The 24,340-nt window shown below is 39.4% G+C and overlaps 1 protein-coding gene across 9 annotated transcripts in view; it reads left to right on the forward strand.

The window, feature by feature from the left end:
- The window catches only part of KDM3B (lysine demethylase 3B), a 49,773-nt gene that overhangs the window by 22,459 nt on the left and 2,974 nt on the right, over window positions 1–24,340 (forward strand). For 3 of the 9 annotated variants that reach the window (XM_081321489.1, XM_081321490.1, XM_081321497.1), the window contains 15 exons: window positions 449–1,697; window positions 2,914–3,115; window positions 5,595–5,809; window positions 7,177–7,329; window positions 8,601–8,708; window positions 9,056–9,183; window positions 10,617–10,896; window positions 12,573–12,829; window positions 13,490–13,756; window positions 14,440–14,611; window positions 15,333–15,423; window positions 15,530–15,660; window positions 22,112–22,231; window positions 22,771–22,940; window positions 23,245–23,421. In XM_081321489.1, the coding sequence (XP_081177615.1) occupies window positions 449–1,697; window positions 2,914–3,115; window positions 5,595–5,809; window positions 7,177–7,329; window positions 8,601–8,708; window positions 9,056–9,183; window positions 10,617–10,896; window positions 12,573–12,829; window positions 13,490–13,756; window positions 14,440–14,611; window positions 15,333–15,423; window positions 15,530–15,660; window positions 22,112–22,231; window positions 22,771–22,940; window positions 23,245–23,421 (3,720 nt within the window). The remainder of the gene's footprint in view (window positions 1–448; window positions 1,698–2,913; window positions 3,116–5,594; window positions 5,810–7,176; window positions 7,330–8,600; window positions 8,709–9,055; window positions 9,184–10,616; window positions 10,897–12,572; window positions 12,830–13,489; window positions 13,757–14,439; window positions 14,612–15,332; window positions 15,424–15,529; window positions 15,661–22,111; window positions 22,232–22,770; window positions 22,941–23,244; window positions 23,422–24,340) is intronic. The other 6 variants (XM_081321491.1, XM_081321493.1, XM_081321494.1 and 3 more) reach the window with 4 other exon arrangements.

Below are 24,340 nucleotides of genomic sequence, written 5' to 3' on the forward strand. Positions count from 1 at the left end.
AAAGAGGAAAAATGAAACAATTTGCAAAAGAGAGAGGGACTTGGTGGGGAAAGAGAGAAGAGACTTGGACAGAACTGGTAGACTAGATGTTTACTATCCCTGCTTAAGGAAACACTATTTCAGAATAACTGTTGTATTTCAGAATAATTGCTACAATGCACAAATTGACAGTTTAGGTGTTTCAGAAATGGGAATACAAATCTGGAATCATACGTTATTTTTTAGAAAAGAAAAAAGTCAGCTTTGTGAAAAGAACCCACCTATCTATATAGATTTAGCGACTTGTCAGTCTGAATTAATTTTGGCAGCCTGCCAAATCATTTTGATATAGAATATATATTGCTAAGACCTGCTAGGCCAGTATATTGGGGAAATATGTCTTAGGTATGGTGAAATTTGGATTTTTTGTGGGGTGAACGTAATTAGCTGCCTAACTGTTTCATTTCAGAATACCCAAAATTCAACATTGGCTTCTGCAGGATTTGGAATGACGCACTCATCTGCATCTCAGCCTTTAGAGTTTGAGGGTGGGCCAAGCCAGTCCAATGGCGTATTAGCTTCAGAGAAGGCACCTGTTGGATTTTCCTTTGGTAGTAGCACTGGTCATGAAGTCCAGCAAGACTCAGATCCATCAAAGAACTTGTTTTTTCAGTGCATGTCCCAGAATCTTCCCTCCAGTAACTACTTCACAACTCTGTCAGAAAATCCGACTGAAGAATCCCCAAACCAGGACTCGTTAAAAAAAAGCTCAGAGAGCCAGAGTTTGGGGATCTGCAAAACTAAAAGCCTCACTGGAGAAATTAATCCTGGAACTCAGTTGGGCGCTCCTCCAGAACGAAAGCAACCACTGGAATCCATGCCTACTCTTACTCCGGCTTTTCCACGAAACCTCATGAGCACACGAACTCCTGATAGTCATGAAAATCTCTTTTTACAACCTCCCAAATTGTCCCGAGAAGAGCCCGCAAACCCTTTTTTGGCATTTGCGGAAAAATCAGAACTTAGTCCTTTCAGTAGCTTTGCATCTTCAGCTCAGCAGTCGGGAGCTTCTGCTTCTCCCTCTTCAGGCCTTGGTTCCAAGATTGCTTCTGGCTGGCCAGATTTGCACACCTCAACTGACTCTTCAGCTAAAAAGAAAAGCTTGTTTATAATGACAGATTCCTCCAAGATGCTGCCCAGTGTGCCTAGCGCAACTCTCTTTGCCGGTGTTCAGAGTTCATCTACTCTGGGGAATGGCCGTTCTAGTTCGCCAGTTGGCAGTCTGACACAGCCTATTGAAATGCCCACGCTCTCCTCTAGTCCAACAGAAGAAAAGCCGTCTGTTGGGCCTGGGCAACAGGACAATCCTTTAATGAAAACTTTCTCTAATGTGTTTGGCAGACATCCATGTGGCTTTTTCTCTCCACAGGCAGAGCTAGGACTGGAGAACAAACTCCCCTTTGAATCTGTAAAAAGGTTTTCCCTAGATGAGCGGAGCATGCCGTCTAAACAGGATTCTGATTCTAGCACCAATAGTGACCTCTCGGATATGAGTGATTCTGAGGAGCAACTGCATACCAAAGCTTGTCTGAAGGGGATCCCAGAGCATTTGATTGGCAAACTGGGCCCCAATGATGAGCGGAATGCTGAACTACTCATGGGGAAGGTGAAAGGGAAACAGACCCCTAAGGGCAGGCCTCGCACAGCCCCCCTGAAAGGTGACGTTGTTTTTAAAAAGGCAGAGTTTGGTAATTTGGGGAGGACAGATGATGGAATACTTAGCTCAGTATTTACATACCTGCTATATTGTCAGCTACAAAATACATACAGGATGTATGTGATTCAGCTCATTTTGCAAGCTTTTCCAGTGGGGCGTGGGTGTGTATGGGTGTATAAATTCAGAAGAGAGTAAAGCGTTGTTTTCTTAAGATGCTAAATGTCAGGAAAATAAGTTGTGCATTGGTAGAAACTCAGCCTGTATACAAAGCTACGTAAAATATATGGTATTTTATAGAATAAATGTGGCTTTGCCTTCAGTTCAGATACATGATATTTCTACCATAGTAAATCTTATTTAGAAAATCAGATTAAAAGAAGAATATTTTGTGTTATTACAGATTTTATATATGGGATTGATTTACAGGAATTTGAATAGAAAGACAAAGTACCAGGGAATTGGAGGGTGGCATTATGTAGGTACTAGAAAGAATGGTTGGAGAATTAACATAAAAAGGAAAGAGATTAATAAACCAGAGAGGTATTTTGTATAATCACAAAGATCTCTGTAGCTCTTTGTAACAGTCTAGAAATTTTACTAGGAAATGGCTGACACCAGCATTTTTCCAAATCCTAGAAAGCTTATAGCATTTATCCTTACTGAACATGCTTAGTTAAAAAACCAACATATACCATGTCCCTGAGATCCTTGCATCAGATTTGGTATTGAAAGCATTCATTTAAATTATTTACATTTCCAATCTCTAAAAATTAAAGAAGTCTAATTACTGGGGAAAATATAGGTACAAGCTGAACAGGAAGTTAATAGGACTGCTAAGTATACCGTGGGTCATATCTGATATACCTAAGTACTTACAATCTCTGTGATAGTTGTAGTGTGAAATATATTGATTATCATTTAAGTATCATTTTGTTCAAACAAAGGGTAAGTACAGTGGGAGAATAGGATTATACTACTATTTCTGCCTAAATATTAAACCTGTTGAAGAGCCTGCTGTGCACTGATAGTATTGTACAAAGATTGGATAAGGCCTATCGCCTAATCAGCTCGGAGCAAGTAGAATCCTGCTCCTATCGAATAACCGCTCTATTTGAGTAAACATACATTCTATAGATTAAGTAAATACTTTTTGATATTGGTAAAAATGCTGCCTTGTAACCTGCTTGTAATACTCTAACAGATGCTTTGCTTTGTAGTTGGTCAGTCTGTACTGAAAGATATGAGTAAGGTGAGGAAGCTGAAGCAATCAGGGGAGCCCTTCCTCCAGGATGGCTCCTGCATCAATGTGGCTCCTCATCTGCACAAGTGCCGAGAATGCCGGTTGGAACGCTACCGAAAGTTCAAGGAACAGGAACAGGATGACTCTACTGTAGCCTGTCGGTTCTTTCACTTCCGCAGGTGTGTTCAGAAAGGCCTTACCCTCTCCTTTGTTAGCATTATCATTCTCTTAAGTAAGTACAGTAAGTAAGATCTCTTTTGATCTTACATAGTTTCTGTAGTCCTCTATAGATCCAGAGAAATTCTACATGCATAATTCAGACCAGTGCAACAGAATAACAATGAATATTAAAACTGTGTGGAAACATCTGACTGGTGTGGAAACATGTGGCTGGAGTTTCTAACACTGTTGCTTCTATGAGAAATCTTACTTAACTCTCGGATGTAAGCAGTCGACCCAGAAAAAAATAATTCTTAAGATGAAGTGCAGCATCACACGTGTAGAGTTCCACTCGTAACAGTTTTCCAATGCATTTTCAAAATTTCCAGGGACCCTTTGGGACAGATTTGAGTAAATCTGCAGAGCTATAATTACATTAATCAACAGTAATATTTTCCTCCTTTCAGTTTTTTTCAATAATACAGTTTTGTGGTCAAAAACCTATATGGGCCATTTTATAATCAGCCTGGAAGATATTCTGTATGCTGGTACTTTAAACTGCAGATCTGTATATTAAAGAAACTATTAGTATGCATACTACATCGTCTATGGAGATTCTCAGTCATCCAGGTCATGGTTGTCCCAAAGGTGCTTTTTCAAGAAGCAACTGGACTTCCTTGTTTTTTCTTTGAAGGCATTTTATTTCTCATCCAAGAAGCTTCTTCAACTATGACTAGATAGTGACCCTTCCGTTCCCCACCATCCAGTCAAAGATGAAGAAGCTTTTTGGATGAGAATCGAAACGTCTTCAAAGAAAAAACAAGAAAGTCCAGTTGCCTCTTGAAAAAGCATACTTTCATTTTAAATGAATCATCACTGGGAAGATGATTTCCAAAAATTCCTGGGGATGGCTTCTAGAGGAGGGGATGGATCACTGCATCCTTAAATGTAGGCAGAACCACGTTGAGAACCACTCAAGAATGAATTTACAGTGTCTGGATCCAGCTACATTTCACCACCCAGTCAACTGTGACTAACCAGGAGGAACATAGATCTAATACGAATAGAATAGAGCTGGAGGTCTTCTAGTCCAGCCTCCTGCTTAAGCAGGTGAACCTATACCATCTCAGGCAAGTGACTGTCTAGCCTTCTCTTAAAAATCTCCAGTGATGGAGCGCCCACAATTCCTGGAGGCAAGCTGTTCCACTGGTTGATTGTCCTCCCTGTCAGGAAGTTTCTCCTTAATTCCAGGTTGCTTCTCATTGAACAGTTTCCAACCATTGTTTCTTGTCCTTCTCTCTGGTGCTTTGGAGAATAATGTGACCCCCCCTCTTCTTTGTGGCATCCCCTCAAATACTGGAATACTGCTATCATGTCTCCCCTTTAGACTTGCCAAACCCAAGTCCTGCAGCCGTTCTTTGCATGTTTTAGTCTCCAGGCCTTTGATCATCTTAGTTGCTCTTCTCTGCACTTTTCCCAAAGTCTCAACATCTTTTTTGTAGTCTTGTGTAATATGGGTAGTCCTCAATTTACAACCATTCATTTAGTGACTGTTTGAAGTTACAAAGGCACGCTCTTATAACCATCACAGCATCCCCACAATTAAGTAACCAAAATTCAGGCACTTGGCAACCAGCACCCTGGAGTCGCGTAATCATCGTTTGCGACCTTCCCAGCTGGCTTCTGACAAGCAGCATCAAGCAGCATCAATGGGGGAAGCCAGATTGTCTTAAAAAACTACACGATTCACTTAACTGCAGTGATAATGCTTAACAGCCATAGCAAAAAAAGGTGGCAAAATTTGTTGTGATTCACTTAATAACCGCCTTGCTTAGCAGCTGGAATTCTGGTCTCAAGCACATTGGTTTGTGCTTAAATTGTAAGCCGCCCTGAGTCTTCGGAGAAGGGCAGGATATAAATGGAATAAAAAAAAATGCAGTCATGGTTGTAACTTGTAGACAGTTTTGCATTAGTTCTGAGGGTTCTATCCACTTCCTTGAGACTGGTAGGCTCAAACTCTTCCTAGATAACGATATAACTCATTGTCATAGTCAACTCAGCAGCACTTGTGTGCAGCTTATCTCCAGCTCAGAACAAAGCTGAGCAATTTTACTTGACAGATGCCGAAACAGTTCCTCATAGCAGCTTTTCAAATAATCTTGACTGATCCCTCCCAAGGAGTTACCTTAAACAGCGGCATGGCAATTTTCAAAATGCAATAAAAATGGAAAAATATCACACAATAAATATTGCTCATTGGATTAAGCTCTTATCCATGTTCAGTTGGATTAGTTCTTTATTTTTCTTCCATAGCATTCTAGACTTCTGCTGCTTCATCTCCAAAGGTTCCTTTGAAAACTAGGGTGTGTGTGTGTGTTCTTAAAAAAATAGAATTCATTAATAATTGATCCATTTTGCTAATTTTGAATGATACCATAAAGAAAGCCTGGATTTCATTTTTCTGTTGAAGAGCAACTGATATCTGCAATTCTGTTTCAGACTGATATTCACTAGGAAGGGGATATTGCGAGTGGAAGGATTCTTAAATCCCCAGCAAAGTGATTCTGATGCTATGAGCTTGTGGATCCCGTCGTCATCACCTGCGGAAGGGATTGATTTGGAGACCTCTAAATATATCCTGGCCAATGTTGGTGATCAGTTCTGTCAGCTAGTAATGTCTGAGAAAGAAGCAATGATGATGGTAGAACCTCATCGTAAGTTCCTTTTTTCTTTTTAATCTGTCTGTGAAATGTATAGAAATGGGAATAATCAAAAGGGAGAAAAAAATATTCAAGCCATTTGTTAATGATTTGCCCTTTTCTTCTGCAAATTTTGTCCTCGTTGAGTTTGGAGAAATCTTTTTCCCAAATGATTTTATCTGATGTGTGAAAACAGGATTTTATGTGTTGCTTTTCACATGCTTATTCTCTGCATTGTATATATATTTCAGGCAAATCTCTCAAAAGCCAATATTTTATTTGTTGCAGTAAATAATGTAAAAAAACCCTACGTTCCATTGAAGCTAGGTTAACATTATATGGTTCTATGGAACTTGATAGGCATAATTTCCTTTATTTGCCTTGTGCCGATACAACTTTTCTCAGCATGGGTGCCTTTCAGATGTGTTGGACTTCAAGAGTTTGTTCCCGATGTAAGTCTTCAAAAACGTGAAGCAGGTTATCCTGAATCCAGTATCGAAATGCACAAGAATATTTATGTATATATATTTTCCCCCCTCAATTTCTCCAACTTCTAGTTTTCAAGCACTTAATCTGTGCTCTTTGCAAAACTCACAGCTCCTGCCGAAAGAACAGAAGAGAGCTACGGCCAAGAGGGCCCTTTTCACAGGTTCATTGGTGCACCAGTTGCGCCTATTCCTGTATTGGGAGGTCCTTCAGAGTCACTCATGGCTTAGTCACCTCAAAATTGGATTACTGTAATGTGCTACACTGTACATGAAGTTGTCCTGGAAGACCATTTGGAAACTATAGCTGATCCAGAATGCAGTGGCAAAAGCGGATGTGTCATGTTACGCTCAACCCCGCCGCTTTGTGAGCTGCACGGGTTACCAGTTGGCTACCAGATATAATTCAGGGTGCTAAGCCTTTCATAATATAGAACCTGGATATTTGAGTGACTGGTTGTCTCCAATTACGTCTTCCCTTTCATGAGGTCGGGCAGAACGGGAATCTCCTAGGTCCTGTCACCTTGCAGGACCTAGGAAGCGTGCCTTCTTTGTTGCCGTGCCTGCTCTCCAGAATGATATTTTCCCCAAGGATTCATATAGTTCTCACCTTAGTGATATACAGCCTTGGGATAGATTTGTTGCCTCTCCCCTCCCCATCCCCCCCCCCCCAATCCCTATGTTTTGGCGGTTATATTGATAATGTGTACTTTTCTGGTCAATTGCAAGTTTTCCTATATATATTTGTTTTTCATTTCTAAACTCGCAGTCTCAAAATTGAATTAAATAAATCATAATAAACTATTGAGGTGTTTTTCTCAAGTACTTTACATTTTTTTAAAATGGCTGCTCTGAATAACTGGCCATCCTTTTAATTGTTGGTTTTCTTCCTTGTAGAGAAAGTGGCCTGGAAGAGAGCTGTACGTGGTGTGAGAGAGATGTGTGATGTATGTGAAACAACCTTGTTCAATATTCACTGGGTATGTCGCAAATGTGGCTTTGGGGTATGTTTGGACTGTTACCGTCTGAGAAAAAACCGTCCACGTAGTGGTGAGTATTTAGAAAGTGTCCAAGAATATTGTAAACCTAAACAAATAGACTGTATCTAGCAGGTTGTCTTTTGAGGAGATTAATTCATGCTATGAGGAGAGATGGATCTCTGAGCATTTGGTACTTATCATGAGTTTCTAACTCCCATTTAGCAATAGAAGGGACAAGAGACTTTTTTTTCCTTGTTGATGTTAAACTCTGAATAGCACTTAGACTTATATACCACTTCACAGTGCTTTACAGCACTAAGTGGTTTACAGAGCATATTGCCCCCAACAATCTTGAGTCCTCATTTTACCAACCTCAGAAGGATGAGTCAACCTTGAGCCGGTGAGAATCAAACCACTGGCAGTCAGCAGAAGTAGCCTACAGTACTGCATTCTAATCACTGCACCACCAAGATGGGATGATACTTAAAAGGAGGTTCAAATTAGAAGTATATGTGAATTCAAGTCTAGTATGGAAAAACAACAGCTTAGGCTGCTGTAATGAACACTCATTCGTTAATTCCAAAAATACAGCTAGTCCTTGACTTAGTGGCCACAATTAAGCCCAAAATTTCTGTTGCTAAACAAGACAATTGTTTAGTGAGTTTTGCCCCATTTTATGACATTCCTTTATGACAGTTGTTAAGTAAATCACTGCAGTTGTTGGTAACACAATTGTGAAGTGAATCTGGTTCCCCCATTGACTTTGCTTGTCAGAAGGTCGCAAAAGTGATCACATGACCCCAGGACATTGCAGCCATCATAAATGCATGCCAGTTGCCAAGCACCCAAATTTTGATGACATGACCCCGGGGATGCTGCAACAGACATAAGTCACTTTTTTCAGTGCCATTGTAACATTGAATGATCACTAAATGAATTGTCAAGGACTGTGTATGTTGTATACAAAGATTACATTCTTCCTGTTTACATGATGTAGAAAATTAGAATATAAATACACAGATTTTCATTACTGAGATTAAGTAGGTTACTTTGGAGATATTTAGTTGATGTATTTTGCTTTGGGGAAATAGGTTGGAAGGTTGATTTTAAGCTTGTTTAGGTTTTAGTCTTGTAAACCTGTTTATATTGGTATTGTAAAGCAGAATATTAAACATAAATAATATATGCTATATGTGCAGTTTGCACACAGTGCAGATTTAATACAAATTTTCTTACTACGAAACTATTGCCCATTAAAATCAAAGGATGGCTCTCTTGAAAAATTATTAACTTACAGTACTTTGAAGCCACCAAAGCATAATATTTTTTTTCCTATTCCAGAAACAGAGGAGATTGGTGATGAAGAGGTTTTCTCATGGCTGAAGTGTGCAAAAGGGCAGTCACATGAACCAGAGAATCTCATGCCAACACAAATCATTCCTGGCACAGGTAAAACTTTAGTAATCATTAATGTTTTTCCATGCCTATTTTGTTTCTTTTATTCTGATCTGAATATATTCTAGTTTTTTTAAAAAAAATTCACCTCTGAAGCAGCTTAGAAGAGGAGTTTTATAGAGATTCACAATAAAGGAATATGTTATTCCACTAGAAACAACTTTACTATTCAGCCTCAGAATGAGTTATGTGTTAATTTTTGAACTTACTGAAGATAGGCTTCTTGTTTTTAAAAAGCCTTCACTATTTCTGCCCTATTTTGAACATAAATATTTATGCTTGCTTTTCAAAACTTCCAGTTTTTCTTACAGAGTATAAAGTATCATATTTTAACTTTCTAGCATTATATAACATTGGAGACATGGTTCATGCAGCACGTGGGAAATGGGGAATTAAAGCTAACTGTCCATGTATTAATCGGCAGAACAAATCTGTGCTGCGACCTGCGGTCACAAATGGGATTTCACAGGTATGTGAGTTTTCTGTTTGACAATAAGTAGGACTTTCCTTAAAAGCATCCCAATGTGCATTATCCATAGTGGAATAAAGTTAGCATATCCACAGCAAGATATAAATAAATACTATACTAATTGGATGTTTTCTTTTGTAATTTTTTAGATCTCTCACAATGTGTTTGCTGAGAAGATACTCATATTTTACATATTTAATCTATTCTGAATGATATATGGCAAAAGAAGTACAAAACTCTTTAAATTTTAAAATGAGAATCTTCTGCTTTAGTCACTTTTTTCATTGTTTAGTTATAATTATATCTTTAACTCTAAAAGAACCGTGTAACCAAGCCGACCAAAGCTATGACAAAATCTGTATTTGTGCAGTTTACAATATGGTGGACCTGATGATAAGCAATTAAAAGCTACATTGTTTTCATTATTACATTATATCTGTTAAAGAGGTACTCAATCCCAGATCAAATGATAAAATAATAAATGTGTATATTCCACTAAAAATCCAACTGGACTCATGCACTTAACAAGATCTTGTTTAGAAAGTATGCATAGTTTTGCAGCAGTCAAATAGATTTCCTGCTGCTTTCCAGATCAGAGATTAAGAGAGATTCTTCTTCTCTGTCAAACATCACTTCCAGACCTACATGTAATGTATATGCATGCTATTTTCTACACTGGCCTTCTGCTACCTGCCATTTTCTGGATAGAGTGGCTACTGGCTAATAGATGTAGAGAGGCAAGTTAGATTAGACCAAAGACATGGTGACAGAAATGCTTCTGCTGTTTTAGATTGTGCCTGTCAATAGCTACTGTCCCAACGTGATGACAGATTTTTGTTTCTCTTTGCAGCTATCATTTTCAGCTGAATTGCCAAATGTAATTAGGTTTTAGCTCATGTCATATGATTTGAAAATGTAGAAATTAGAGATCAAGTCATCCTGGAAAACATTAAAGTACTTTATCTGTTTATTGGGCAATAGGACCATAGTAAGGAAAAATATGAATATAAATCATTGGAGATAACATTGGCTAGATAGTTTATGGGGGAAAATGATCAAATAAAGAATCCTGAATTCTGAAGGAAATGATTCTGACAACTGGATATTTTAATGGATGGGGCCTTGCTGTTAGTAGTTTGTTAAGACTTCCTTTCCATCCTGTATTTGTTTCTGTCTGTCATCAGTCACAAGCTTTAGCCAGAGATTACTGTTCTTTGAATATTCTGTAATCACATTAAAATATAGATCTGGTTACGTAATATCATCTCATTGTTAATTGCCAAACTATTTCAATGATCTTATAATCATGATTTTCACAATATGGTAATAGCTATTGTGTTTTGAAATAGTCTTATTCTTACTCTTAACTAGTATTAGTATTAGCTTTTATTATTTGATTAAAATATTTTTGACCGTCTGTGATCCTATGTCAGCAGCTACCCAGTATGAATCCTGGTGTATCAGGTCCTGCAAATGAAAGCACATTTTCCCGTGCCGCAGGGACAACTGAGAATGAGCCATTGGACACAAATGCTCCAAAATCTGAAAATGTAGAAGCCAAAGTAGAGGAGCCCATTAAAGCAGAGACTGCAGCTACCAGCAACAGTGGGGAAATGAAGCCTAACAAATCACTTTGTCCAGAAACAAGTCCTTCGTCTGCATTGCATTGGCTTGCAGATTTAGCAACTCAAAAGGCAAAAGAAGAAACAAAAGGTGAGCTGTTGACTAACTGAAAACTTTAGTTGATGACCTTAATCTGTACTGTGACAAGAAGGACAACGACCTCAAAAGCAAAGAGAGTCAAGAACATTTCCAAGTAAACTGCTTTTCAAGTCTAAAAGAGCAACTGTGATTGAAGTTTTTGTTCACTTAGGGTTGACTTTGCTGTATAAAGCGAAGAATTTGCATAGAGATTTTTTAAATAATTTCTTTGGGGGTTTTTTTGTATATATTTGTGTGTTTAGCATAATTTAGGTATTCAGACACTGTGTGTTCACTCTTCGAACATTTTCTGATGTTTGGCATCTTTATTCTGTATAATTTGCAGATGACGAGAAATTACTTTTCTAAAAATTGACTACTTGTTTATCAGTAATTAATTTCAAAGAAAGGGTAACTAGAATCTTCAGGCTAACTACTGCTCTATCAGTCTTCTCAGCCTCCAGAAAAAAGGAGTATATTTTGCTACAGTACAGATAATCTCCAAGTTATGAGTGTTCACTTAACGCTCGTTCAAAGTTACGTGATGAGCGCCCCCTAGTGCTTACAAGCAAGTCCCAAAAACATGAATGTTGCCGCACCACGGCAGTCGTTCACCTTTACGAGCGACCGCAGTGGCACTGCAACATTCACCCAGGTTATTCCCTCCCTCCCTGCCCCTGCCTGGGTCTCCCTAGGCACCAGGCCTTCAATACTCACCCTTCAAAGATCGAGATCCTTTGCTTTCTTGGCTGCTCCAGGCTTTCGGTGCGTTCAGAGAGAATAGAGGCCTAAAGTAACACAAGATCACGTGAGATCAGTGGGGTGAGATCTTACGCTACTGATCTCACGTGATCTCATGGTACTTTAGACCGTTGTTCTCTGCAACAGAGAACGGAACTGAAGCTGGTGGATGCTTTCATGTGCCTCCAGAGGCTGGTTCGGGACATCAGAGGCCTTTTCCAGGCCACTGCTGCCCGAACCTGAGGCTGGGGGATGCGTCCGTGCCATTCCCATGTCCCAATCTGGTCTCCGGAGCCTTTTCCAGGCCGCTGCCGCCCAGATCTGAAGCCAGGGGATACTTATGTAGCTCTATGGCGGCCTGTTTCCCGGTGGCAGCAGCCTGGAAAAGGCCTCCGGGGCCCAGATCGGGCCGTGGGGGGGGGGCCATGGAAGTGTCCCCTGGCCTTAGATCCGGGCGGCAGCAGGAACTGCGGCAGAGAGGAGGCAGACCTTTTCCAGGTGAATCCGGCGCAGCAGGAAGTGAGGGGGAAGTATGAGGTATCTTAGTGGGTTGGGGAGGCCTTGGGGGCCTGTTCCATCACTAGGCCCTCCATGGCCTTCCCCACCCTGATATAGATACCTCATGTTGACTTAACGAGCCACATGCGCCTTAACAAGCAAGGGAGTGATCTCATTCAAGGTACGAGATTCACTCTACGAGTTTTCGAGTTACGAATGGAATGGGCAGGTTCCATTACACTCGTAACTCGAGGACTACCTGTACTCCAAATGATAGGTTCAAGATACAGAAGGATCTTGACAGATTTTAACACTGGACCCTATTCTGTTAATGCTATTCTTGCATTTTTAGTGAGTAATTGTAGCCAAGCTTTATTATACTACTATTAAAGTACTTCTGTTTTTAAAATTGTTCTTTCTTTTATATGCTGTCCTTCACGGTTTTTCAGAAGCAGGTTCTTTGAGATCAGTACTCAATAAAGAATCTCCATCACCTTTTGGTTTGGATTCCTTTAACTCCAACACAAAAGCCTCACCTTTAACTCCAAAGCTTTTTAATAGTCTCTTGCTGGGTCCAGTTGCCTCAAGCAACAAGACAGAAGGTTCCAGTCTTCGTGATTTGCTTAACTCTGGGCCCGGAAAGCTGCCTCAGACCTCACTCGACACAGGGATTCCTTTCCCTCCTGTTTTTTCTGGAACTTCCACAGTAAGGGAACACTTTTTCTTTTTCCTTAATTGTATAGTTAGGTAGATTAAAAAGTGCTTATCTAGCTGAAAGGAATGAGACGTTAGAACTAGAAGATTTGATAATAGGAAGGGGAGAATACCATGAAATAAAACAATACGAGAGAATAAAGTTAATTGAAATAGACATTGGACCACAGTGGGTGGAACCCTATGAGAGTTGCTATGAGATGAGTGCTAGAAGGGTTGTCGTTCCTTCAGCTTACCTCTGCCCCTCCTCCAGTGCAGTCCCATTGGACCAGGCAGGCCCATTTATAGAGCATAGCTTGAATGCAGTAATGTTTTGGTCCCTTCAGCTCAACAGAAACATAAATGTATTGGGTGCTCCCTTAAAGACATTACACTGAGTTTCATGAACCTGCAGTCTTGCAATATGGATATATTTTTAAGTTCATAGATGATAAATAGGTTTAACTTTATTGAACAGTGAAACCTATTAGTATATTCATTTGTACTATTAGAGAATGTAATTAACATATCTGAGGGTTTAGGGTTTTTCCTTTCTGCCAGCCGTTCATTTTTCTGTAAGTGCTTATTTGGCTGAAAGATCCAAGGCACAGGCGAAGATATACTCCTTAATTTAGCAGAGTGCTTAGGTTGTTGTGTGAATTCTGTTTTCTAGGGGGCCAAGAGTAAAGCCAGTTTGCCAAACTTCCTTGATCATATAATTGCATCAGTGGTGGAAAATAAGAAAATGTCTGATGCAGCCAAGCGAGCAAGCAGTGTAGCTGATACTCATAAAGAAGTAAAAGAAATGGTAATGGGATTAAATGTGCTGGACCCACATACTTCTCATTCTTGGCTTTGTGATGGAAGACTTTTGTGTCTTCATGACCCCAGCAACAAGAACAACTGGAAGATCTTCAGAGAATGTTGGAAACAAGGACAGGTAAATGTAAAAAAAAAGGATCATCTTTTCTATGATAAAAATGTATGTATTATCCTTAAGGCAAACTAACTGCTGTGAAAATACTGTTATTAGCAAATACACAGTAAAAACACGGAAATTTGAATCTGAACAGAATATGATATCTTAAGACGTCAAGTCCTTGGTTAAAGTCAAACCATAATTAGAAAATGCCATGTGCACAATGCCTGGTAAACTGCCAGAAATTGAGACTATTCAGGATCCCTAGCAGTCAAGATATCTAAAATCCATAGCTTCACCATTATTAAAAGGAGTTGAAAAAACATGTAAAATTAATAATTTTACTTTTTAATTAAATTATGCAGGTAAATATGTACTTTCGTTAATTGTAAGCTAAGCAGTAGCGGTTCTTAACATAGAAAATTAACTGGCTTAGTTTTGTAAATATGCACAACTCTTCATTTGAGTAAAAAAAAAGATAAACAGAAACTGAGCAGTTACGTTAACTGGTTTTTTATTATTACTTAAAGCTGTCCTTCATGATGATTATTTTTCTTTTTCACTCTTTTTTTGTTTTGTTTTGTTTTGTTTCAGTGACTTTTACTGGTTTATTTTTATTATGTACATTTATTCATTTCCAGCTATCTTTTAAAGAAATCTTACATTAGAATAATTTCTTATATAGTTTATTTATCCTTTTGCAGCCTGTTCTAGTTTCTGGTGTTCATAAGAAACTGAAGCCTGAACTCTGGAAACCAGATGCATTTAGCCAAGAATTTGGAGATCAGGATGTAGATCTGGTCAATTGTAGAAATTGTGCCATAATCTCAGATGTTAAAGTGCGCGACTTCTGGGATGGCTTCGAAATCATTTCTAGTAAGTGGAGTCTGATAGATGAGATCATGTTCTGACTTCCATTCTCTTTTGTGAATTTCTACAGTTAAGAAAAAAAATGCTGATTTTCTCAGTTTAGCTTTTTTTTAAAAGTATATTTGCACAGAACAAATTATTGTACCAATGGAGCTTCCCTAATTGATTTTTGTTAATACTACAAAACCTCACCTTACCTGCTCTTTTATGTTAATATCCTTCTTTACATTTTAGATGTTGAAAAAGTTTATTTGATTTGTGGTAATAATTAGATTTTTTGTATAAGTATGTATTCAATTTTTGTAACATTTTGTCATTGGGTCCAATACCAGATCTTACATGCATTGTATTTCTCACAGTCCCTGCATAAAGGTAATCACACTAATTTATGATTATTCAAATATAACCATCAGACAGTGTTTTTCATCAACTTCAGGCAGCATTTAGATGAACATACATCCTGCCATCATATGCTGTGCACGATACAAAATATTATATCATGGGCACAAGAGCAAGATATTATATCAAGGGCACATGGGCACAAGAACAAGATTTGGCTTGCCCAGTATAAACTAATCAATAAACACTAAATTGTTTTGAATCTAATATTTTTCTGAGTTGTTACTTCAGCTGTACAGTTGCAAATCTAAGTTGTCACTCTTGTACTTCCTCCATTAAAAAAGTGAGAACAGAACTCATAAACTGCATGTAATTTACTACTTTGCAGAACGACTAAGGGCAGACGATGGGCAGCCTATGGTACTGAAGTTAAAAGATTGGCCTCCAGGAGAGGATTTTAGGGATATGATGCCTACAAGGTAAGTTCCTTCTGTTGGGATGACTGAAGACAAAGGTTGCTTATTTGGGTATTTATTATTGATTTTTTTATATGCTTGTATCTAATATGATATTTGCCTATTTCAGGTTTGAAGATTTAATGGAGAATCTTCCTCTTCCAGAATATACTAAAAGAGATGGAAGACTGAATCTGGCATCTAGGTTGCCAAGTTACTTTGTGCGACCTGATCTAGGCCCCAAAATGTACAATGCATATGGTGTGTAATTTGAAAGCTGTGTTTTGATGCTTATTAATAGTCCCCAAAGTGAAAATATTTGCAGTGAGATATGTCTACGAATAAATAAGCAAAAAAATTTGAGAGACACATTTGTTCAGAATTTATTTTTTTAAGATAAAAAATTAATTTAATTCAAGAATGAAAACATGAGTACTAGTTAAAGAAATTTGTTAAGAACCCATAGCTTTCAAACTGAAGTATGATAAGCTTGTTATTTTGTATATTAGATTCTGGTATCTTCTAATATCCAAAAAGCTGTTTCATCTGCCAAATTTTCACTGTGGTTTAGGTGTTTTGACAAAGACATTATTAAATAATTCATAGCATTTGCATGTTGTTGTTAGCTGCGAAGTCGTGTCCGACCCATCGCGACCCTATGGACAACATTCCTCCAGGCCTTCCTGTCCTCTACCATCTTCTGGAGTCCATTTAAGCTCGCGCCTACTGCTTCAGTGACTCCATCCAGCCACCTCATTCTCTGTCGTCCCCTTCTTCTATTGCCCTCGATCTTTCCCAGCATTAGGCTCTTCTCCAGTGAGTCCTTCCTTCTCATTAGGTGGCCAAAGTATTTGAGTTTTAGCTTCAGGATCTGGCCTTCTAAAGAGCAGTCAGGATTGATCTCCTCTAGGACTGACCGGTTTGATCGCCTTGCAGTCCAAGGGACTCGCAGGAGTCTTCTCCAGCACCACAGTTCAAAGGCCTCAATTCTTTGGCGCTCAGCCTTTCTTATGGTCCAACTTTCACTGCCATACATTGCAACTGGGAAGACCATAGCCTTGACTATACGCACTTTTGTTGACAGGGTGATGTCTCTGCTTTTTAGTGTGCTGTCTAGATTTGCCATGGCTTTCCTCCCCAGGAGCAAGCGTCTTTTAATTTCTTGGCTACAGTCCCCGTCTGCAGTGATCTTGGAGCCCAGGAAAATAAAATCTGTCACTACCTCCATTTCTTCCCCATCTATTTGCCAGGAATTGAGAGGGCCAGATGCCATGATCTTGGTTTTCTTAATGTTAAGTTTCAACCCAAGTTTTGCACTCTCCTTCTTCACCTGCAACAAGAGGCTCTTTAGTTCTTCTTCACTTTCTGCCATTAGAGTGGTATCATCTGCGTATCTTAGGTTGTTGATATTTCTTCCGGCAATCTTAATTCCAACTTTTGATTCATCTAGCCCTGCCTTTCTCATGATGTGCTCTGCATATAAGTTAAATAGGCAGGGCGACAGTATACAGCCTTGCCGGACTCCTTTCCCAATTTTGAACCAATCAGTGGTTCCGTGTCCAGTTCTCACTGTTGCTTCTTGACCCGCATATAGGTTTCTCAAGAGACAAATAAGATGGTCTGGTACTCCCATCTCTTTAAGAACTTGCCACAGTTTGTTGTGATCCACACAATCAAAGGCTTTAGCATAGTCAATGAAGCAGAAGTAGATGTTTTTCTGGAACTCCCTAGCTTTCTCCATGATCCAGCGTATGTTGGCAATTTGATCTCTAGTTCCTCTGCCTCTTCGAAATCCTGCCTGTACTTCTGGTAGTTCTCGATCCACATACTGCTGAAGTCTAGCTTGTAGGATTTTAAGCATGACTTTACTAGCATGAGAAATGAGTGCAATGGTGCGATAGTTTGAACATTCTTTGGCACTGCCTTTCTTTGGAATTGGAATGTAAACTGATCTTTTCCAATCCTGTGGCCACTGTTGAGTTTTCCAAATTTGCTGGCAAATTGAGTGTAGCACTTTTACTGCATTGTCTTTTAAGATTTTGAATAGCTCAGCTGGAATACTGTCACTTCCACTAGCTTTGTTGTTGCTCAGTTTTTCTAAGGCCCACTTCACTTCACATTCTAGGATGTCTGGCTCGAGGTCAGTGACCACCTCATTGTGATTATCAGGGACGTTAAGCTCATTCTTGTATAGTTCTTCTGTGTAATTTTGCCACCTCTTCTTAATCTCTTCTGCCTCTGTTAGGTCCCTGCCATTTTGGTCCTTTATCATGCCCATTTTTGCATTAAACGTGCCCTTCATTTCTCCAATTTTCTTGAAAAGATCTCTGGTCCTCCCTATTCTATTGTTTTCTTCTATTTCTTTGCACTGTTCATTTAAGAAGGCATTCTTATCTCTTCTAGCTATTCTCTGGAATTCTGCATTCAATTGGGCGTATCTTTCTTTTTCTCCCTTGCCTTTCGCTTCCCTCCTTTCCTCAGCTATTTGCAAAGCTTCCTCAGACAGCCATTTTGCTTTCTTGCATTTCTTTTTCTTTGGGACGGTTTTGGTTGCTACCTCTTGTACAATGTCGCGAACCTCTGTCCATAGTTCTTCAGGCACTCTGTCTATCAGATCTAATTCCTTAAATCTATTTGTCACCTCTACTGTATATTCAACAGGGATATGATTTAATTCATACCTGAGTGGCCTAGTGCTTTTCCCTACTTTCTTCAGTTTAAGCCTAAACTTTGCAAGGAGAAGCTCATGGTCTGAGCCACAGTCAGCTCCTGGTCTTGTTTTTACTGACTCTATAGAGCTTCTCCATCTTTGGCTGCAGAGCATATAGTCAATCTGATTTCTGTGTTGACCATCTGGTGATGTCCATGTGTAGAGCCGTCTCTTGGGTTGTTGGAAAAGAGTGTTTGCTATGACCATCGCATTCTCTTGACAGAATTCTATCAGCCTGTGCCCTGCTTCATTTTGCACTCCAAGGCCAAACTTGCCTGTTATTCCAGTTATCTTTTGGCTTCCTACTTTAGCATTCCAATCCCCCATGATGATAAGAACATCATTTTTTGGTGTTAGTTCTATAAGGTGCTGTAGTGCTTCATAGAACTGGTCAATTTCATCCTCTTCAGCACTGGTGGTTGGGGCATAGACTTGGACTACTGTGATATTGAATGGTTTGCCTTGGATTCGAACTGAGATCATTCTGTCATTTTGAGGATTGTATCCCAGTATTGCTTTTCCTACTCTTTTATTGACTATGAAGGCTACTCCATTTCTTCTGAAGGATTCTTGCCCACAGTAGTATACCTGATGGTCATCTGAATTAAATTCACCCATTCCTGTCCATTTTAGTTCGCTGATACCTAAGATGTCAATGTTCAGTCTTGTCATCTCTTGTTTGACCACGTCCAGCTTTCCTTGATTCATGGATCTTACATTCCAGGTTCCTATGGAGAAAAAATCTTTACAGCATTGGACTTTCCTTTCACCACCAGACACATCCACAGCTGAGCGTCCTTTCGGCTTTGGCCCAGTCGCTTCATTCTTTCTGGCGCTACTAGTACTAGCCCTCTGCTCTTCCCCAGTAGCATATTGGACGCCTTCTGACCTGAGGGGCTCATCTTCCAGCGTCATATCGTTTTGCCTTTTGGTACTGTCCATGGGGTTTTCATGGCAAAGATACTGGAGTGGGTTGCCATTTCCTTCTCCAGTGGATCACGTTTTGTCAGAACTCTCTGCTATGACCTGTCCGTCTTGGGTGGCCCTGCACGGCATAGCTCATAGCTTCATTGAATTACGCAAGCCCCTTCGCCACGACAAGGCAGTAATCCATGAAGGGGAGCATTTGCATACATTTATATAATTAGCATAACTGACACAAATAATATAATTGTTCCATACCAATTTCTTCATTTCTAAGATCAACATTTTTTCCCAACATCACATTTCAGTGATACCAGTTTTTCTTCATTTAACCTTTCACAGTCATATTCTGCAATGGGGAAAACCATAGCCGTCACAATATGTAAACTTAGTGGTCAGTATATTGTCTCTGCAGTTGAATATTTTGGCTACATCTGTCAAGAGTTTTTGTCCTAAACATCTGTCTATTTTGTGGCTATTGTCACCATTCTTCGAATTTTTAAGCCTTAGGAAAGCAAAGCCTGTTACTACTTCGGCTTCTTCTCTTGTTTGCATTGAATTGACACTAGGTGCTGTCATAATCTTAGATGTTTTAATAATGAGAGCCCGACTAACCTCTGCACTTTTTCTTTCACCTTTAGTAAGAGATTTCTTACATGTTCCTCTCTTCCATGAGATACCTGAGATTATCAGTGTTTCTCCCAGCAGTTTTAATTCCAACTTTTTCTTCTCCAAGTTAAATATAAGGTGATAGTATAAAACATTGGTGCATTCCTTTCCCAATGTTGAACTATTTATTTGCTTCATTTTCCATTTCAACTGTTGCTTCCTATAAAAGAATTCCTATAAATTCTTTCATTAGGCAGGTGAGATGGCCCAGTACATCATGTTTTTAAGGTCTTTAAGATGGTCGGCAGTTTGGCAGGTCGAATCCCGAGTGCCGCGTAACAGAGTGAGCGCCTGTTACTCATCCTAGCTTCTGCCAACCTAGCAGTTCGAAAGCACGTAAAAATGCAAGTAGAAAAATAGGGACCACTACAGTGGGAAGGTAACAGCGTTCCGTGCACCTTTGGCGTCTAGTCATGCCGGCCACATGACCACGGAGACGTCCTCGGACAAGCGCTGGCTCTTCGGCTTTGAAACGACTAGCACGCAAGTGCAGGGAAACCTTTACCTTTACCTTTAAACATTTAAGATCTACATAATCAAAAGCCTTTGTATAATCAATGAAGCAAAAATAGATATATTTTTGGAACTTACCTTTTGCATTATTCAGTGGATGTTAGCAATGTGATCTCAGATGCCCCTGGCTTTTCCGAATTCAGTTTGTACATCAGGTAGTTCTTGTTTATAGTATGTTGAAGTCTAGATTGCAGAGTCTTGAGCATTATCTTCCAAAGATATGAAATGCGTTCAATTATTCTGTAGCTTGACCATTATCTAGGATGACTTTTTTGATATTTACAATTTGAATCTATCTTTTTTTAGTCCTTTAACCATTGTCATGTTTTCTGTACATGCTTACAAACTGTATGTACTGTACTTTTCAACTGAATCATCTGGTAAGATTTTAAACAATTCTGCTGATGTTTCATCAACTTCTGCAACTTTATTTTTAGCAATATTTTTAGGACTCATCTATTTCCCAGAACGTTCAGCGATCATATATTTAAACATGTCGTTTTGGCGGATCTGTTTTGTGTATTTCTATTGCATATTTATACAATATCTTCTTTATATATTTTTTTGCCTTTTTGTCATTTTTATGATCATCTTTGCATCAGAAGATCTATTGATTTTTGTAATTTTCTTAAATTAATTCCGTGGTCCTTTCAGTTTAATGATTAGCCTCAATTTCTTTGTCTTGCTTATTACAACTTGTCTCAATCTGCTATTATTTGGAAATGTTTAGTAGGGCAAATATTCCTCTTAACTTCTGTGCTCTGCCTTTTATTCAGTAATTTTTAGCATGTCCGATAGTTTGCCTTCTTTTGCTTTTGGGGATATTGTTGTTTGCTTCATCTTTAATGATATCACAAATTTCAGTCTAGAATTCTCTAGGCATTCTATTTATCAAAGTTAATTCATTAAATGTATTTTTTTACCTTTGCCATATTATCATGTGAAGAATTGCTGAGTTCTTGTTAATCTGATAGCTTTATTTGTTTCTCTTAGTTTGATTTTTGCAAATAATGGTGATTTGTCCTGCAGTCAGCAGCAAATCTTGTTTTTGCTCACTAAATAGAGTTTCATCAATCTTTGCTTGCTGTGTATATAATCAATTTGTTTTTTGTGTTGCCATCTGGTAATGTCCACTTACAGTGGTTGAGAGAGAGAGAGAGAGATTTGACAGCACTCTTTTCTGCTTCATTTCTTATTCTAGGACCATTTTTTTCCTTTATTCCAAAAGCTATTTTATTTCCAGTGTTAGTATTCTAGTCTCCTATAATTAACATGAGATCTTTTTTTGGCGATGTTGACAAGACATTGCAAGTTGGCCAAATAATTGTTCATTTTCCTCTGCAATGTAGACTTGGAGTGTAGATTTGGATCAGTTTAATATTAGTTGGCGTGCTAATTTAATATTAGTTGAAATCTGCCATTTTGGATTATATTCAAGCAGTGACATTCTTTGGTTAATAACGATAGTTATTTTATTTCTTCTGTGATTTTTTTTGTCAGCAGTAGGAAGATTCTATGCACTCTTAATGGGAAGTGATCCATTCCAGACCCATTTCATTTTGCACATTTCCAGAATATCAGTTTTCTATCTTGGTATTTCAACTCTGATTGTATCAAGGTTCATGGCTGTGACATTCCACATTGCAATGATGTGCATGTTTTCAGCTTCAAACTTTCTTTTGTTTTGCCTCCAGGCACATCAGCAACTACATGTCATTTTGGGTAGTCTTATCCCTTGATTGTCGGGATAACTCTTGCATAAATACAGATTCCCCACAGTTGTTATTCCATAATAGGGAATTGAGTTAAGCAAGGGTGCTATGCACAAATAAAAATACTGATACCAGTAGGATAAAGATTATTTAAGTCTTCTTTTCCTTGTTGCGTTGTTCATAGGATTAATAACGGCAGAAGACCGAAGAGTTGGTACAACTAATTTACATTTAGATGTATCAGATGCAGTTAATGTTATGGTATATGTTGGAATCCCTATTGGAGATGGTGCCCACGATGATGGTAAGCTTTCTTCCAAGCTGATTTTTTTTCCCAGGGAATAACTTGAATTTCTGTTTGTTTTTGTTTTTGTTTGTTCCTCTATGCTGCCCTTTCCAGTTATAATATTTGTGAACAAAAACCATCAGAGGAACAATGGGAGGAACAAACAAATATCTAGTCATGAGAGAATTTTAGTTTTGTATAGGTGTATCAACTTCTCTTAAAGCAATGTCTCTGCTGATACCTGTCCAGGTATCATGAGGAACATTATGAAAAGTAAAACGTGTCTGTGCTGTTCTAACTGAGCGAGGCAACCCATGAACAGGATACCCTAACCATACATATCTCACCTGAACAAGAATGGTTTTCTGAGTTTTTTTCCCCCTGGGATAGATAGCCCGGCAGGCTCTTGATCTTATAAAAAATACATTCTCTTCAAGACAAATCAAGTTGCACATGAGGTAATTGGTGTTCTGTTATCAGAAGGAAATACAATTACTGCTTTTTCCTGGGACTCGCTTATGCTATTACCAAAATTGCTTATTTCTTGCACATTGTAGTAAAAAGCTACATATTGAATTGGATTTCAGAAGTGTTGAAAACCATAGATGAAGGAGATGCTGATGATGTTACAAAACAACGAATCCATGAAGCAAAGGAGAAGCCAGGGGCACTGTGGCACATTTATGCTGCTAAGGATGCTGAAAAAATCAGGGAGCTTCTTCGGAAGGTAAGGGATTACACATAGAGAATTTACTATAGGTTTTGCTTTTCCCAATAATTTATTTTAAACTTCTGAGATTTACCTAACTCTTAGATTTACCTTTACAAAACTAATATTGATGTCTGGTCATACAGCCAGCAATTTTAGTTGTGAAAATCAGATCTCCCCCATCCCCAAGCCACAGTCGCCGTTGCCATAGAACTGTTTAAACAATGCTAATATTCCAGTAATGAAGTAATTGTAAGTAGGAGGTATTTCTTCAGCTATCCAGTAGATCTAGAATAATTGAATTCCAATACATTTGCACTAGGTTGGTGAAGAACAGGGGCAAGAAAATCCCCCTGATCATGATCCAATCCATGACCAAAGCTGGTATCTGGACCAGACCCTTCGTAAGCGTCTGTACGAAGAATATGGAGTTCAAGGTTGGGCAATCGTGCAGTTCCTGGGAGATGCTGTATTTATTCCTGCAGGGGCTCCACATCAGGTGAGTGGAATTTTGGACCACCCTGCAGGACACTGGGTTTTTTAAAAAAATTACACCTATGGGACCTTCATGAATATGCGAACAAAATTTGGCACTTGGCAACCCATCCACATTTATCTCCTCTCCTTTTCTACTCTTTTGACTGCCCTGCGTTCACCTCCAGTGCCTCCTCTGCCATCCCCATGGTTCCACTGACCTTTTGTTTGCCTTCTGCTGCTGCTGGCCCGAGATCCATATACCAGACAACGGTACAGCCCACTCCCAAGTGCAGTGGAAACTCATCTGCAGAAGGGAGTTGCAAGGCCAGCCAGGGAGTAGGCAGCTGAATGGGCCAGCAGAGCAGGCATGGTGCAGGTGCGGATGAGCAGCTCCCCGGGGAAAGGTGGCAGCAATTGACACTGTGCAAGTCCTCGCAAAGCTTTGCCACCTTGCCTAACAGTCAGCCCTTCACTCAGGGAGCTTCCCCCTTATATCCGCCGCCAGTTTGGCCCAGGGAGCTCTTTTGGCAGACAGGTCCCCACCACCCTGCCCCATTCACCACACGTGTTCTGGGGCTACTCTGGATCCCAAGAAGCAAGAAGACAACGAATGTCAACCAAGGGCGGCAGGGTAGGTGGCAGCAGTAGGGTCTAGGCAGCAATCACGAGGACAGAAATAGATAGGGGTGAGTTAGACAGATGGGGAAATTGAAGCAGAGGCGAGGGCAGTGAACCTCATCTACTGAAGGGAGCACATGAGGCCTGGCTGGGGAGGAGGCAGCAGGATGGAGATGGAATTTTTCCACCGGGCAGGAGAAGCATGAAGTGCTTACCTGATGACAGCACATAGTCCTCATCTAATGACCGCTATTAGGACTACTGGAACTGCCATCCCTAAGCAACACAGTCACTTGATATTTTGCCTATGGACTGCTTTGCTT

This window comes from Vipera berus (genome assembly GCF_964194415.1).
Source record: "Vipera berus genome assembly, chromosome: 2".
NCBI classification, from domain to species: domain Eukaryota; kingdom Metazoa; phylum Chordata; class Lepidosauria; order Squamata; family Viperidae; genus Vipera; species Vipera berus.